This window comes from Coloeus monedula (assembly GCF_965178545.1).
Source record: "Coloeus monedula genome assembly, chromosome: 5".
Lineage (NCBI taxonomy): Eukaryota > Metazoa > Chordata > Aves > Passeriformes > Corvidae > Coloeus > Coloeus monedula.
The window spans coordinates 29,302,187-29,314,048 of record NC_138785.1 but is presented as its reverse complement, the minus strand read 5'-3'; the positions used below and the strand labels follow the sequence as shown (position 1 = coordinate 29,314,048).

At 46.4% G+C, this 11,862-nt stretch overlaps 1 protein-coding gene across 2 annotated transcripts in view; it reads left to right on the top strand.

Moving 5' to 3' along the window:
* Positions 1-9,738: 9,738 nt before the first annotated feature.
* EPHA5 (EPH receptor A5) overlaps positions 9,739-11,862 on the top strand; it is a gene marked incomplete at its 5' end in the record, with an annotated part of 193,057 nt that continues 190,933 nt past the window's right edge. For both annotated transcript variants that reach the window (XM_082281210.1, XM_082281209.1), the window contains one exon: positions 9,739-9,865. In XM_082281210.1, coding sequence (XP_082137336.1) covers positions 9,739-9,865 — 127 coding nt within the window. The remainder of the gene's footprint in view (positions 9,866-11,862) is intronic.

Here is an 11,862-nt window from a genome sequence, read left to right as displayed (position 1 = left end):
GAGCACTAAGGGATGGTTCAGATAGAGGTGTTAGAGAAAGAAAGAAATTAAGAAAGTCAGCATTGTATTTTTATTTGGAGGTGTTGAGGGGTTTTGGGTTTAGAAGTTTATGTGAGGTGTCAAATCAGTCCTAGGAAAAAGGTCAGTTGCAGATTGGTTGCAGCTGTATTGATGTACGAATGTGGCCTAGGAAGTAGGAGTCTTTTCTCCCATGTTCAACAGTGCCCAAGTGAGATCCTATGGCTGGTATAGCTCTCCTGTCATTTGTTTTACACTCAGTGTGTTTTTCTGCCTCCAGGGTTTGTGAAATGGTAAAACCCAAATACTGAAAAAGTAGCTACTTTTCTAAAAATAAACGACACCTGTTCCATTCTCCTGGAGGTGTGGGCATACCTGCAGCAGCCTCTTCTCCATACATGTGACACAATGTGAGTGTGCTTCTGGATTTGGGGCTAGCTCAGACCCAGAGCAGGTATCTAACGCAGAGGTGCCCAGCTCCTGGGGTGGTGGTTGTGAAAAGAGTTAATGGGATGGAGTTTGCTGTAAATAAAATGGGGAGAGCTTGGTATGGAAGAAATCAAAATGCAACACCCACCAGCAACAAAGCAGCAGAGAACAGAGATTTAGCTGCTACACTGTGCACAGAATTTTAGTATATAGTCATCCTTTGTGCAAATGCTTGTGCTGGCCAATAATGCTGGGATAATGACTGGTGCAAATCCCTCTAGCTCTGAGGTGCTTATATTTTCTATATAATTGTCATTTGGTCTGGGGACTTGACCAGAAAGGAGGGGCTGTGGATTTGATGCTTCCCTCAAAACACGGAAAAAAGCTTATCTAGTGTTGAAATGTTTGTTTGGAATAATTGTATTTGAATTGGTTCAGAAATATGAAATGTAAATGGTCAACTAGTTAGGTTAGCAAGACAGAGAGGTGGATTTGCATATCCTCCTGACTGGACTCCTTCATTTCCTGTAAATGCTTATTTATCTTTCTATTCTGTGGACAGAGTCACATTTGTCACTTAAAATAAGACAAGCTAACTTGTCATACTTAAACACAACTTGCTTGTTGGTGTCAAAGTGTTTCTGAGCATGTGCAGAAACAGCAAGAAGCCTTCAAAGATACTATGTTATTTTTAAATTTAATGTTATATTGAGATGTGTAAGGGGTCTGGATACTGTGAATACAAAATGGAAGTGAATATACTGGTTCTCGATTCAACTTCTTTAAATACACTGGTCCTGCAAAGGACAATGTGTGTCTGAGATGGGATATGTTTTGAGATGGCTTTTGTTCAGTGAGTAATTCTGGGATATGGATAAGGCATTGACCTCACTAAGGGTGAGTTCTCAGTAAATCTTTATGTAAATAGCGTGATACTGACTTCTGCTCACTTCCCTATGTCTAAAGACTTGACTGTCTAAGTGAGCTATGCAATCAGTGCATCTGTAATTGTTTTATTAAAGTTTAAATGTTTATACCAGGCCCAGTATTTCCTGAAGTAAATATCTTTTGGTGACTACAGCACTCTGGGTAAAATGTCTATTATGTCCCCTAGACCAGAGACGCATTATAAATTCACATTACAAAGTATTGTGCTCTAGGCTATAGCTGTAATCTGATTGCCACTCCTTTCTCAGCTTGCTGTGCATGTGTCCCATCTCCTTCACCTCCTGATTGAATGAAATTGTAATCACCTACTCTTCTGTTTAGCTGGGGGCAGAATGGGAGGCAGCCAGGAGTGTCTGGGACAGCACATGCAGGGTGAACTGAGTGGAGATTGAGCAAAGGTGCCACAGCCCAGATCTCACAAGAGACAGAAATGGGAGTAATGTTTAGAGAGCAAGGAGAAGAAGCAGCTATAAAAGAAAAATAACAGGAAATAAGCTGCCAGTTCTCATTTATAGGTATGTCATTATGCATGGTGTATTTACACCTCATTACTGTCCAGTACACTGGTAATACCTCAGTGAAATCTGTGAGGAATACAAACATTGTCTGAGTATGCAGAGATGATGTGAGAAAAGCCAATGTCCTACTGAAATTTGACCTAGCAAGGGATATCAGAAGTAATGAGAAGGAGCTGGGTGACAAGTAGGGATGGTTATCTTGAAAGGTAGTCATGCTTGAAAGAGGAAGCAAAGGGTGTGTGGCAAAGGAAGTGTGGACTCACAAGAATATGGAGGTGAACTGAGGCACACCAGTGATTGCAAGCATTGTATTTGGCTTGTCTGGTCTCCAGGACACTGCCTAGAATCACAGAATATCCTGAGCTGGAAGGGACCCACAAGGATCATTCAAGTCCAACCCCTGGCCCTTATTGAAGAATACTTTGGGAGCAGGAAGGTTGGTTTGCAAGCTGCAGTGCCAGCTACAGGTTAAGCTCAGGGTGGCAGGAGCCCCAGGCAAGAGGTCCTGAGCTGGTGCTGACCCTTGGCATAACAAAGAGCACAGGGACCAGTGGCTCAGCCAGGTGACCGGACACTGAGACACAGCAGGAGCTGGTGTCCGAGGAGGAAGAGACTGTAAGGGTATAAAAGCCCAGGGGTTCCATTGTTCCTCCTCTTTGGAGGCACCAGCTCCGGGTGTTTCTGTGTTACTGTGCCATGAGTAAATGGCTTTATGGAACGAGACATCTGAGACTCTGCTCTGGGAAACCTGGGGTCAAACTAGTGAGGAAACCTGGTCTGACACTGTGTGAGTGGGGTGTGCAGGGAGTCAAGTGGGGCACGTGTTGGGTCACTGGAGTCACACACTGTGAAGGGGGTTCAGTTCCAGTACTTAAAATCTCTGGTAGTGGGAGTGTGACTGCCAGAGTCCCATGAATAGTCAGACAGGAAAGTTTCCTTAACCCCCTGCACAGGGGAATCCCAAGAATCACACCACGTGCCTGACAGAGTTGTCTACACTTGGTGCTGTGACCACATTTCTGGGGAGATGTTCCAGTGCCCAACCACCCTCTGGGTGAAGAACCTTTGCCTAACATCTAACCTAAGCCTCCCCTGACAACTTCACGCCTTCCCTCGTGTCCTGTCACTGGTCACCAGAGAGAAAAGTTCAGTGCCTGGCTTGTTAAACTACATTGACAACAAACATTAACGAAAAAATGCTACTGGAATAGTCATGGCGCAAGATCCAGGCTTCCTGATGATCCCTTTCAGCCTCACCTCGGGTCTAATGCTGACCCTTTACAGCACATGTCTTTTAACAGGATATTATTTGCATCTCATCTTGAGACCCTGTCATTGAGCGTTGAGAAAAGGGTTATTGTCAGCTGAGAAATAGCTTCCCTGGGATCACCCAGGGTGTCTGTGTTGGAAGCAAAGCTTATATCAATGCACCTGAGTCTTATAGCTTGATTGCAATACTACCTAATTGCTCCACCTCTCCTGGTGTGGACACTTCATCTTGTAATGAGCTAAGTCTGTCTGGAAGACTTGGTCCTTTATGGTAGGTAAACGCTCAATTCGGGAAGTTCATGTATTAAAGTTGACTTCCTTTTCTTTCCATTTTTAAAAATCTAGCACAGGTAAGCGCTTTTGAGTAGTATTTTGTTTGTAATTCTTGGATGGGATAAGGAAAGAAACACTGAAAGCTAAGAGTGACAGGACGAAACACATGGTATGTCACTGTGCAATATCTGTGTCAGAATTTGTCACATGGAGGAGTCTGTCCCAGAAAGGTGCCATTGATCCTACTTTATCATTCTGTTGTTTAAAAATCACTCAACAAAGCACATGCCAGAAAATTATTTATACTTACTGAAGTACTTCTCTGAGTAGACACTGGAGTTTTGTAAGTATTTTTGAGTTTGGAATGGAAGACTTACCTAAAGGCACAACTTGAACACTGCAAAGGAAGGAGAGAAATAAATATGCTCCTGCATTTCAAAAACAGTTGCAATTAACTGATGGAAAGGACTCAAAGACTATAGCTGTGATTCAGATGGCATCTCTGAAGAACATAAATGAGTGTGTTGGCAGCTGAAATTGCTAAGCATTTGCAAGTATTTGAGCTATGATGTGATTGACAATGATGTGATTTATTTAGGAAATCATTAGGGTTAGATTGAAATAGAGAAGTCAGTATCAAGCAGCTCTGCTTGGAGGAGCGGGGTGAGATGAAAAGGATTTGCTTTCCTTAAAAAAGAGGCAAATAGACACAGTTGGCCTCAATGTGGAACACATGGCAGTAGCTCAAGCTAACTAAACTAGTCTGTCTATATTCAAAGGAATTCAGGGTAGCCGTCCAGCCTGCTCTTAGAAATTAAAGAAGGCATTATTGACCTTATGAAACATAGTTCAGAAAGGAACTGAGTTCTGGACAGTACTGTATGCAGGAGATTAATGTAGTTCACTATTAAATGATATACTGATTTTCATCATCATATCCATTATTGTATTTGTACCTTGAAAGAATGTGCATTTAATGAGTGAAGTGCTGAATGTGAACCCTACAGTAATGTCTACGTTGGATAGCATAGATCCTGATCGAAAATGACATGCTGGAAAAGGAAAAGTGAGAATGAAAAGCAAATGGATGCTCTAATAGCTTTTCAACTTGATTCAGGTCTGCCACACACCTTCTGTGTGACCTTGAGCAAGTTACTCAAGGGCTAGACTTTCACAGAGCACTTCGGTACTTGCAAATGTACCCAAGTCACTGGCACAAGCTTGTGCAGTGTTCCTTTTAAAATCTGCTAATTCTTATTCTGATATAAGAATAAGATAATTTCATTAGAATTTAGAAAACATTGTTCCTGATCTAGACAAGCCATAATCAACTCAGTAATGTTTATCTGAATCTTTAACATTTCCTTTGTTTCTGTCTATCGGTGCGGGAATAGTAATGCTCCTCTTCCTCACAGGAAGACTGGCTCAAGAGTGTGAGGTGCAGAGCTACTGCAGTTAGTGGATGCATGTAAATAGGTTATGATGAGAGATGTGGAAGCAAGTCCATTATTAAATTTATACAGGGCTAACAGTGTAATCAAATTAGCCTTTGCACTTTCTCCTGTGCTCCACTTTCTGCATTAGAAAATCTCCATAAATCTCTGCAAAGCCATTTCATTTGTTCCCTTTAATGCTCTCCTCTGGTGTGATGCAAAGAAACACCTCAGTACTTGCTAAGTAGCAGGTGGGCTGCAAGTAGTGCCAGCTGTGTCTTCTCCTCTTGGTGCTCACAAGTGTGTACTTCCATATCTGACCTGGATTATTTTGTTGATCGGTCTAATCCACATTGGCATGTGAAGTGATATATACATTGTCCCCTCCAGGACAGAAAACATTCCTCTGCCTGCAGTGGTTTGCTAACACCTGGGATCTGGCTCCATGGGGGTCACTGTAAGGCAGTGAGAGGGAAGCAGTGACACAGCATTTGCAAAGGGGAGAGTGTGCTGCCCGGTCACAGGCTTTTGGAAGAACTCTTATCAGGACCGAGGGCTGGCGATGAAGCACTCTGTAAGAAAATGCCAGGCTGAAATGTCATGCTTTCTGCAAGCCTTTTTCTGACCGAAACAAATATTCACATGTTTTTCCCATGTATTTTCATGGGTTTGGATCTAATTTCAGGCTGTAAATGAAGTGAGCAGATTTTCCTTAGTGCACAGTTGCCAACAGCTCCTGTGTCTTGTGGGGGTGGCAAAAGATAAATTGGTGCTGAGACCATACAAGTGACTGGGTTGTGAACTTGCACGGGCAATGCTTTATTTACCACTTGCTCATTTTTCTTCATGCAAATTACCAGTTCGTTGGTGAACATCTTTCTCCGCAGTGCAGTGTGGAGATTTCAGCAGCCCGAGGGGTACAGTCACTGACATACCTCCTCTGGCCAAGCGGTGGCCCACCTGCACTGGCTCTGCAACATCCCTGTCCCGGCTGGCTCCTGGCACTATTTGTCTGTTGTCCACTGGGGCTCTGACTATTGCTTTCTGCAGCCCGACACAGGCTGCTGTGGTGTGTGTTTAACAACAGCCATTTTGTGTTCAAATTGTAGTTGCAGTCGTGGTACTAATCCAAATATATCTACTATGCAAAGCTGCTTAGCTGCTCCTGGATTGCTTTTTCCTTTAATATGCATCTAGTTTTTGAACAGAAGGTAATTCTTCTGTTTCAAAGGGCTTGTGGGGAAAAACAAAAAACCAAATTACTAAATTTCATTAGGGTATTCCTTAAAGGTGTCATCTTCTCTGACTCTTGAAAGAAAAGGACTTTTCAAAGGAAAATGGAAATGCTTATACGCCTAACTAATTAAACAGTTTGCCACATTACAGTGGGTCTTCTATTCCATTATTGCAATGAAGACATGGCTTTAGTGGGACTGTTTACACTTAAATTTAAAGTATGAAATTGAATCTTTTCTCAGATGAAGGTCCTGTTGAATATGGAGATGCAATAAGTATTTTGCCCTTACACTTCAGTAAAGGATAATGATATAGGGAATAGATTCAGCTGGCAGTTTTTGGTTGCTGAAATAATCTGAAGGATAGACTAATTTCTTTTTCAAGCGTGTCCTGTTGATGATAGGATAAACAGCACGCTAATGAAATGAATTGGCAATGCAGAATTAGAAGCCAGTCAGAACACAGAAATTATATGAAGGGAACTACCTACACAGGAGAGAAATTAAACTTGGAAAAATGAGCTTTTGCATATCTAAGTGAAATAATCTGAAATGCACTAACTCCAAAGATGTCTGGTTTAATAAATAGTTTAAAATATGTGTAATAGCTGACAGCAAATTAGATATGAAGTGGCAAGCTACACAGGGTAAAGCTGTCATTTCAGTTTCAGACACTATATTCAAAATCATTTTAGAGACAGTTGTTTATTATGGCACTAGTATGATTACATTTCTGAGCAAAATGTTGCGATGGAGATGTTGGGAAGACTGGAGGGACTTTGTAGTAGAACAGCATTACTATCACTCTATAGGAATGACTCATGAGAAAAAGATATAAAGGATGAAATGTAGATCCTAACTGAGTGATGATTAAGAGGAAATGCTCATTGCATAGGTGAAAAAGCACAAATGTAAGGAGTGGGAAAAAGTAATGAGATGCAGGAAGAAAAATATAAAACTAAGACAAAATACAAGCTGGATATGGGGAGAAATGGCATGATTCTGCAGTGGTTTAGGTTCCTGAATAGTTTGCCAGGTGACCAACCCCTTGTGATTTCTACAGTGAATTTGCTCAAAGCAATAGAAGATATACTCTTTGATGGGAGATAGGGAGGGATCCCATCAGATTGTCCAGCTTCTCTCTGATTATCCATCAAGGCTACCTGGGATGCTGCAGCACTTTGCTAGAATTTCTATCCTCTCTTTAAGAGCCTGCTGGGTGCGCTGATGAGGCAAAAGCCAGGGCGGAGTTGCCTGCTGCAGATTGCTAATAAGATTGGCAAAACCAGAAGGAGAGTTTTAGAAGACTGAGCCCCCACCAGATAGGATTCACCTGAAGCTGCATAAAATTGCAGTACTCTGCATTTGGGAACAAGGCAATAGCCCCTTTAAAAGGCAGTATTTACTTTTTTATCAGTACTCAATGATGTCCAGTGAGATGAGGTGGGATACTCTTCCTGTGCTACAGCCAGGGTGGGGAACAAAACAAATGTCGTGGACCGGGAGCTTGTTTCCTGTAGGAAAAAAAGAGGCAGCTAGGATGAAACCTAGAGCATGGTGGCTATTCTTAAATAGCTTATGAATCATATGAAGCTCATCTCAGTGTTTCCTAGAAAATTAAGATGTCACTAACATATCATCTGAAATGCCTCTAAATTATAAGTCTGGCAGTCCAAACAGCAGTTAGTGACTGTCATACAGCATTGGAAATCGGGAGCACACAACAATTTGACATGAGATGCTGTTAAGAGACTTAAGGCTGCTACAGCAGCCTTCCTCCTCGGCCAGCAGAGGTGCCCATCCAGCTTGGGATTCTACTTGTTCTTTGCCATCTGATCCTTTTTACTATGCTGGCAAGGCACTATTTCTGATCTTTTTTTTTTTTTTTTTTCCCTGCATTGCCCGGATTTCTGGATGGCAAAACTTACCATTGCTTTTACAGATGGCAATGCCCTAGAAATTATTATACCACATTGTGCTACTACCCTCCTTAATCTGATGCAGGGCTGGGGTCAGACATTCTCAGCTGTGATTTATTCCAGCTGAGGATCCAGTCGTGTGCCTTTTTAGAGGAGTGGTGTGATAGCCAACCTCAGTGCTTTTTGAACTTCGGACTAGGAAGCTATTCAAATAGTGAAGATCTGGGGCAGTTCTGTGAAGAGATGTATGCCGCACTTTACATCTGGCTGGCAATTCTACTGTAACAAGTAACAGTCCTTGCCTTGTCCTCCTGGTGGCAGTAAAAATGTTGAATAGCTTGAGGTAGAAAATCCTCTTGTAACAGGAGCAAACTCTTTTGAGAATAACATGCATGAACAGCTTAGGACAATGTTTATGGAAATAGCAGGGGTTTTTGTATAGTGCAAAGACACAGAAAAACACACTGTCCAGCTAATAAGGAATAAAAGATGAGCAATAGCAGTGTACGGAGCTATGTAATCTGGAGTTCCCCTGTTGAAAATTACTTGACTTCTTCAAACTGGCTTTGGGGATTGTGTATTAAAAAATTGCAACTTGCTTGGAACCCTAGTCCTGAACGTTGCACCCTGGGGAGAGAGAGAGCCTTTTGCAGGTGCTCAACCTTTGGTTAAACTTTTGATAATATTAATCAAGGGGCAAAATGGAAGAGGCAGCACGAGGTGAGCAGGGCTCTGGTTAACCTTGACTTGCTGCCGATGCACCTACAAGGCTGGGTTTTGTCTTCATTGGCTTACTGGAAGAAGTTTCCTCAAGGAATGAACCGATGTGAGTGAATAAACCTCCAGGAATTAATTTCTTTTGGGGATTATTTTTTTAGCGAGATGGCCTGGGTGATAGCTAGGGTTCTGAGAGGTAAAAGCACCTCAGTGAAGAAATGTTTGGACAATGCTCTCAGGCACATGGTGTGATTTTTGGTGGTGGTCCTGTGCAGGGTCAGGAATTGGACTTGATGATCCTTGTACGCCTCTTCCAACCCAGCGTATTCTGTGATTTTATAAGACTAGCTGTGCTGGATTCAAAGCTGTGCTCTGGTGGTGGCTTGGGGTAAAATACACCTGAAACTCATCTTTCTATCGGCTCCATTACGGAGTTTGTGGCCTTTTTGCTTACCTGGCCGGGGTGAGCCTTCCTCTCAGGCTTGCCAGCCTTGTGAGACCGCGGCTTCCCCGGCTCTGGGCTGGGGTGTGCGTGTGTAGGTTTTGGCACCGCGACCCGTGGCTGCTGCAGGGAGATCTGGTGCTCCCCGTCCCCCTCTGAGCGGGCTCGAGGAGAGCCTCGCAGGGACAGCGCTGCCGCCCCCTCCCTCCCACGGGCATCGCGGCGCTGCCACGGGTTTCCCTCAGGGCGGACACTCCAAGTACGCTGCCCGCTGCTCCCCGGGCTCCGGGAGGCGCGGGGGGCGCCGTCCCCCGCACACGGTGGCGACAGCGGCGGGTCCGCCCCATCGGGGGCGTCTCCGCGGCGGCGCGGGGCCACCTCCCCATCCCCGCCCCCTGCATCCCCAGTCGCGGCGGCGGCTGGACGGGAGCGGACCGGGTCCCTCCGCGCTGCCAGCCCGCCCCGTCCCGTCCTGAGCCAACCCGAGCGGGCAGCGCTGGGGGGGAGCCGCCGCCCCATGCGCTGAGCGGCGGCGGGATGGGGCCGCGGGGCACCGGCGGCTGGGCCGGCCGCGCCGGGGCGCCGGCTCCCGGTCGGACGTGCCTCCTGCCGCTGCTGCTGTGCGCCGCGCTCCGGAGCCTGCGGGCCAGCCCCGGCAGCGAGGGTGAGCGGGGACGGGGCGGCCGGGCCGTCGGGGCAGCGCCCACCCGGGAGGGTGGCTGTCCGGCGGTGCAGGACTTCAGACTCGGCTGATTCAATTTTGGGACGTTCTGGGGGTGGTGGAGACGGGAAGGCGGATGCCGCGCCGGGGATGAGGGTGGCACTGGCGATGGGGCAGGGGGCTCCCGGCGAAGGGAGGCGGCGGTGGCCGCGGGCGGCAGCGCTGCACGGCGCGCGGGCAGGCTGGCACGGGTGGGTGTGCACAGATGCCTTGGCACGGGCGCGTTTGGCTTGGCAGCGGGTGTTCCCTTCTTGCGGGGGGATGGATGAGTGTGCGGTGTGGGTGCCTTTGCGCGGGTGGGTGTGCGCGGCGGTGCCTGCTCGCCGTGTGCCCCGGGAGTCGCACAGGTGCATTGGCGGAGGGGCTGCGGGGCTGGAACGGGGAGTTCGCACGGCGCAGGGGGTCTGGCGGGGCTGGCCGGGACTCGGCGGGACAGGGGTGGCTCCCGGTGGGGAGCCCTGCAAGCGCTGGCCGCAGTGCGCTTACTTCGCGGCTTAAAATACACGTATAAAGAGGAGAGGAAGCCGCGGCGGTGGCGGTGTTAACCCGCAGCGGAGCGCGGCCGCTGGGGACGGATTCTTTTATACCTTTGATCTCTGTGAGGCCGATGGCCAAAAACGCGTCTAGGCTTCTTGTCTAGCAGGGTGCTTCCAGTCTTTGAAATTGGACTGTTTTTTTTTCCTCTATGCGTGGTGTGGGCACTGCTTGAGGCTTTCTAATATTTTTGGATCTGCGGGCAGGCTGTAATGTGAAAGCAATGGGTGGAGAAGTTCAGCATCTGCAGGGGATGCCAGCGGTTCGAAGCTGGCTGGCGTCGTGATGCACCGTAATTATTTGTGAAACTCCTTTAGAAGGAGGAGGAGGTATGCAGGGGTTGGGAAAGGAAAACCGTACCAGAATTTCAAAGATGTGGCCTGAGGTAACCAGCTAGCTGTAATTTATTTTCCAGAGCGAGAATAATACGAATCTCAGTTTTCTTAAAAAAAAAAAAATAGTGCAGAGGAAGGGGGAAATACTGTTCCTCTGTGTACAAAGATATCAAATGTTCAGGAAGTGCATTGGTTTGGGAGATGATTGAAATGGTTTGGCTTTGCCTTGGTTAGATAACAGTGGGCCCAATCCTTCTGTCCCCATGTAATTTCAGATGATTTCACCCATGGGAGCAATGCTGTTGAGATGATGTGGCTGATTTAGAAGGGCTTTCCTGGTTACTCGCCTTCCTTTTAGGAAGCGTGCTGTCCTGTGTGAGCCAGTCCGCCACGATGCCGTGCTGGGAGACCAACAGATGCTCCGAGCCCCGTCTCAGTCATCCTTGCCAGTTCTCGGAAGATCTGGATATTACTGACTGAGCCAACGGGACCATTTGCCGAGCACAGAGGTGTCTCTGCGTGAATAGGCAGCTGCAGAATAGGACTTTTACACGATATGAAACTACTGGAAAGGATTAATGAAGCTGACTAGCAAATAGGTTTAGTGGCATCTTTACAGGGAGGTTGCAGGGGAATATTACAGTAATGATGAGCAGTGTGAGCGCTTGCTTCACAGTGTCTCTGCTGCTACTTTTCTGACTGCTGCTCTCTAATTTCCATCTCTTCAGTAAATGCAAAGCTAAAAGGCTGCTGCTAGGAGGGGTCTGACTGTGGACCTGAACTTTATTCAATAAGTGCTGTCCTTTGCTGCGAGGAGATTTATTTGTAAACAAGCATTATTTGACAAGTGCTTCTCGCAGCGTGTCTCCTTTGCCAGTTGCTACGGAACAGCTCCATGCCTGGGAATGGCTCACCCTGCAGTACGTGGAGACCAGCGCATGAGAAACCTTGGATGCTAAAGCCCACCTGCCTGGCTGCGTGCGAGTTGACACTTGTCACCAGCTTGGGTTTGAAAAGTTCATTTGGCTGCCTCTGGGCTCTGATGAGAGAGCTTCTCCACTGGAGTTGGTT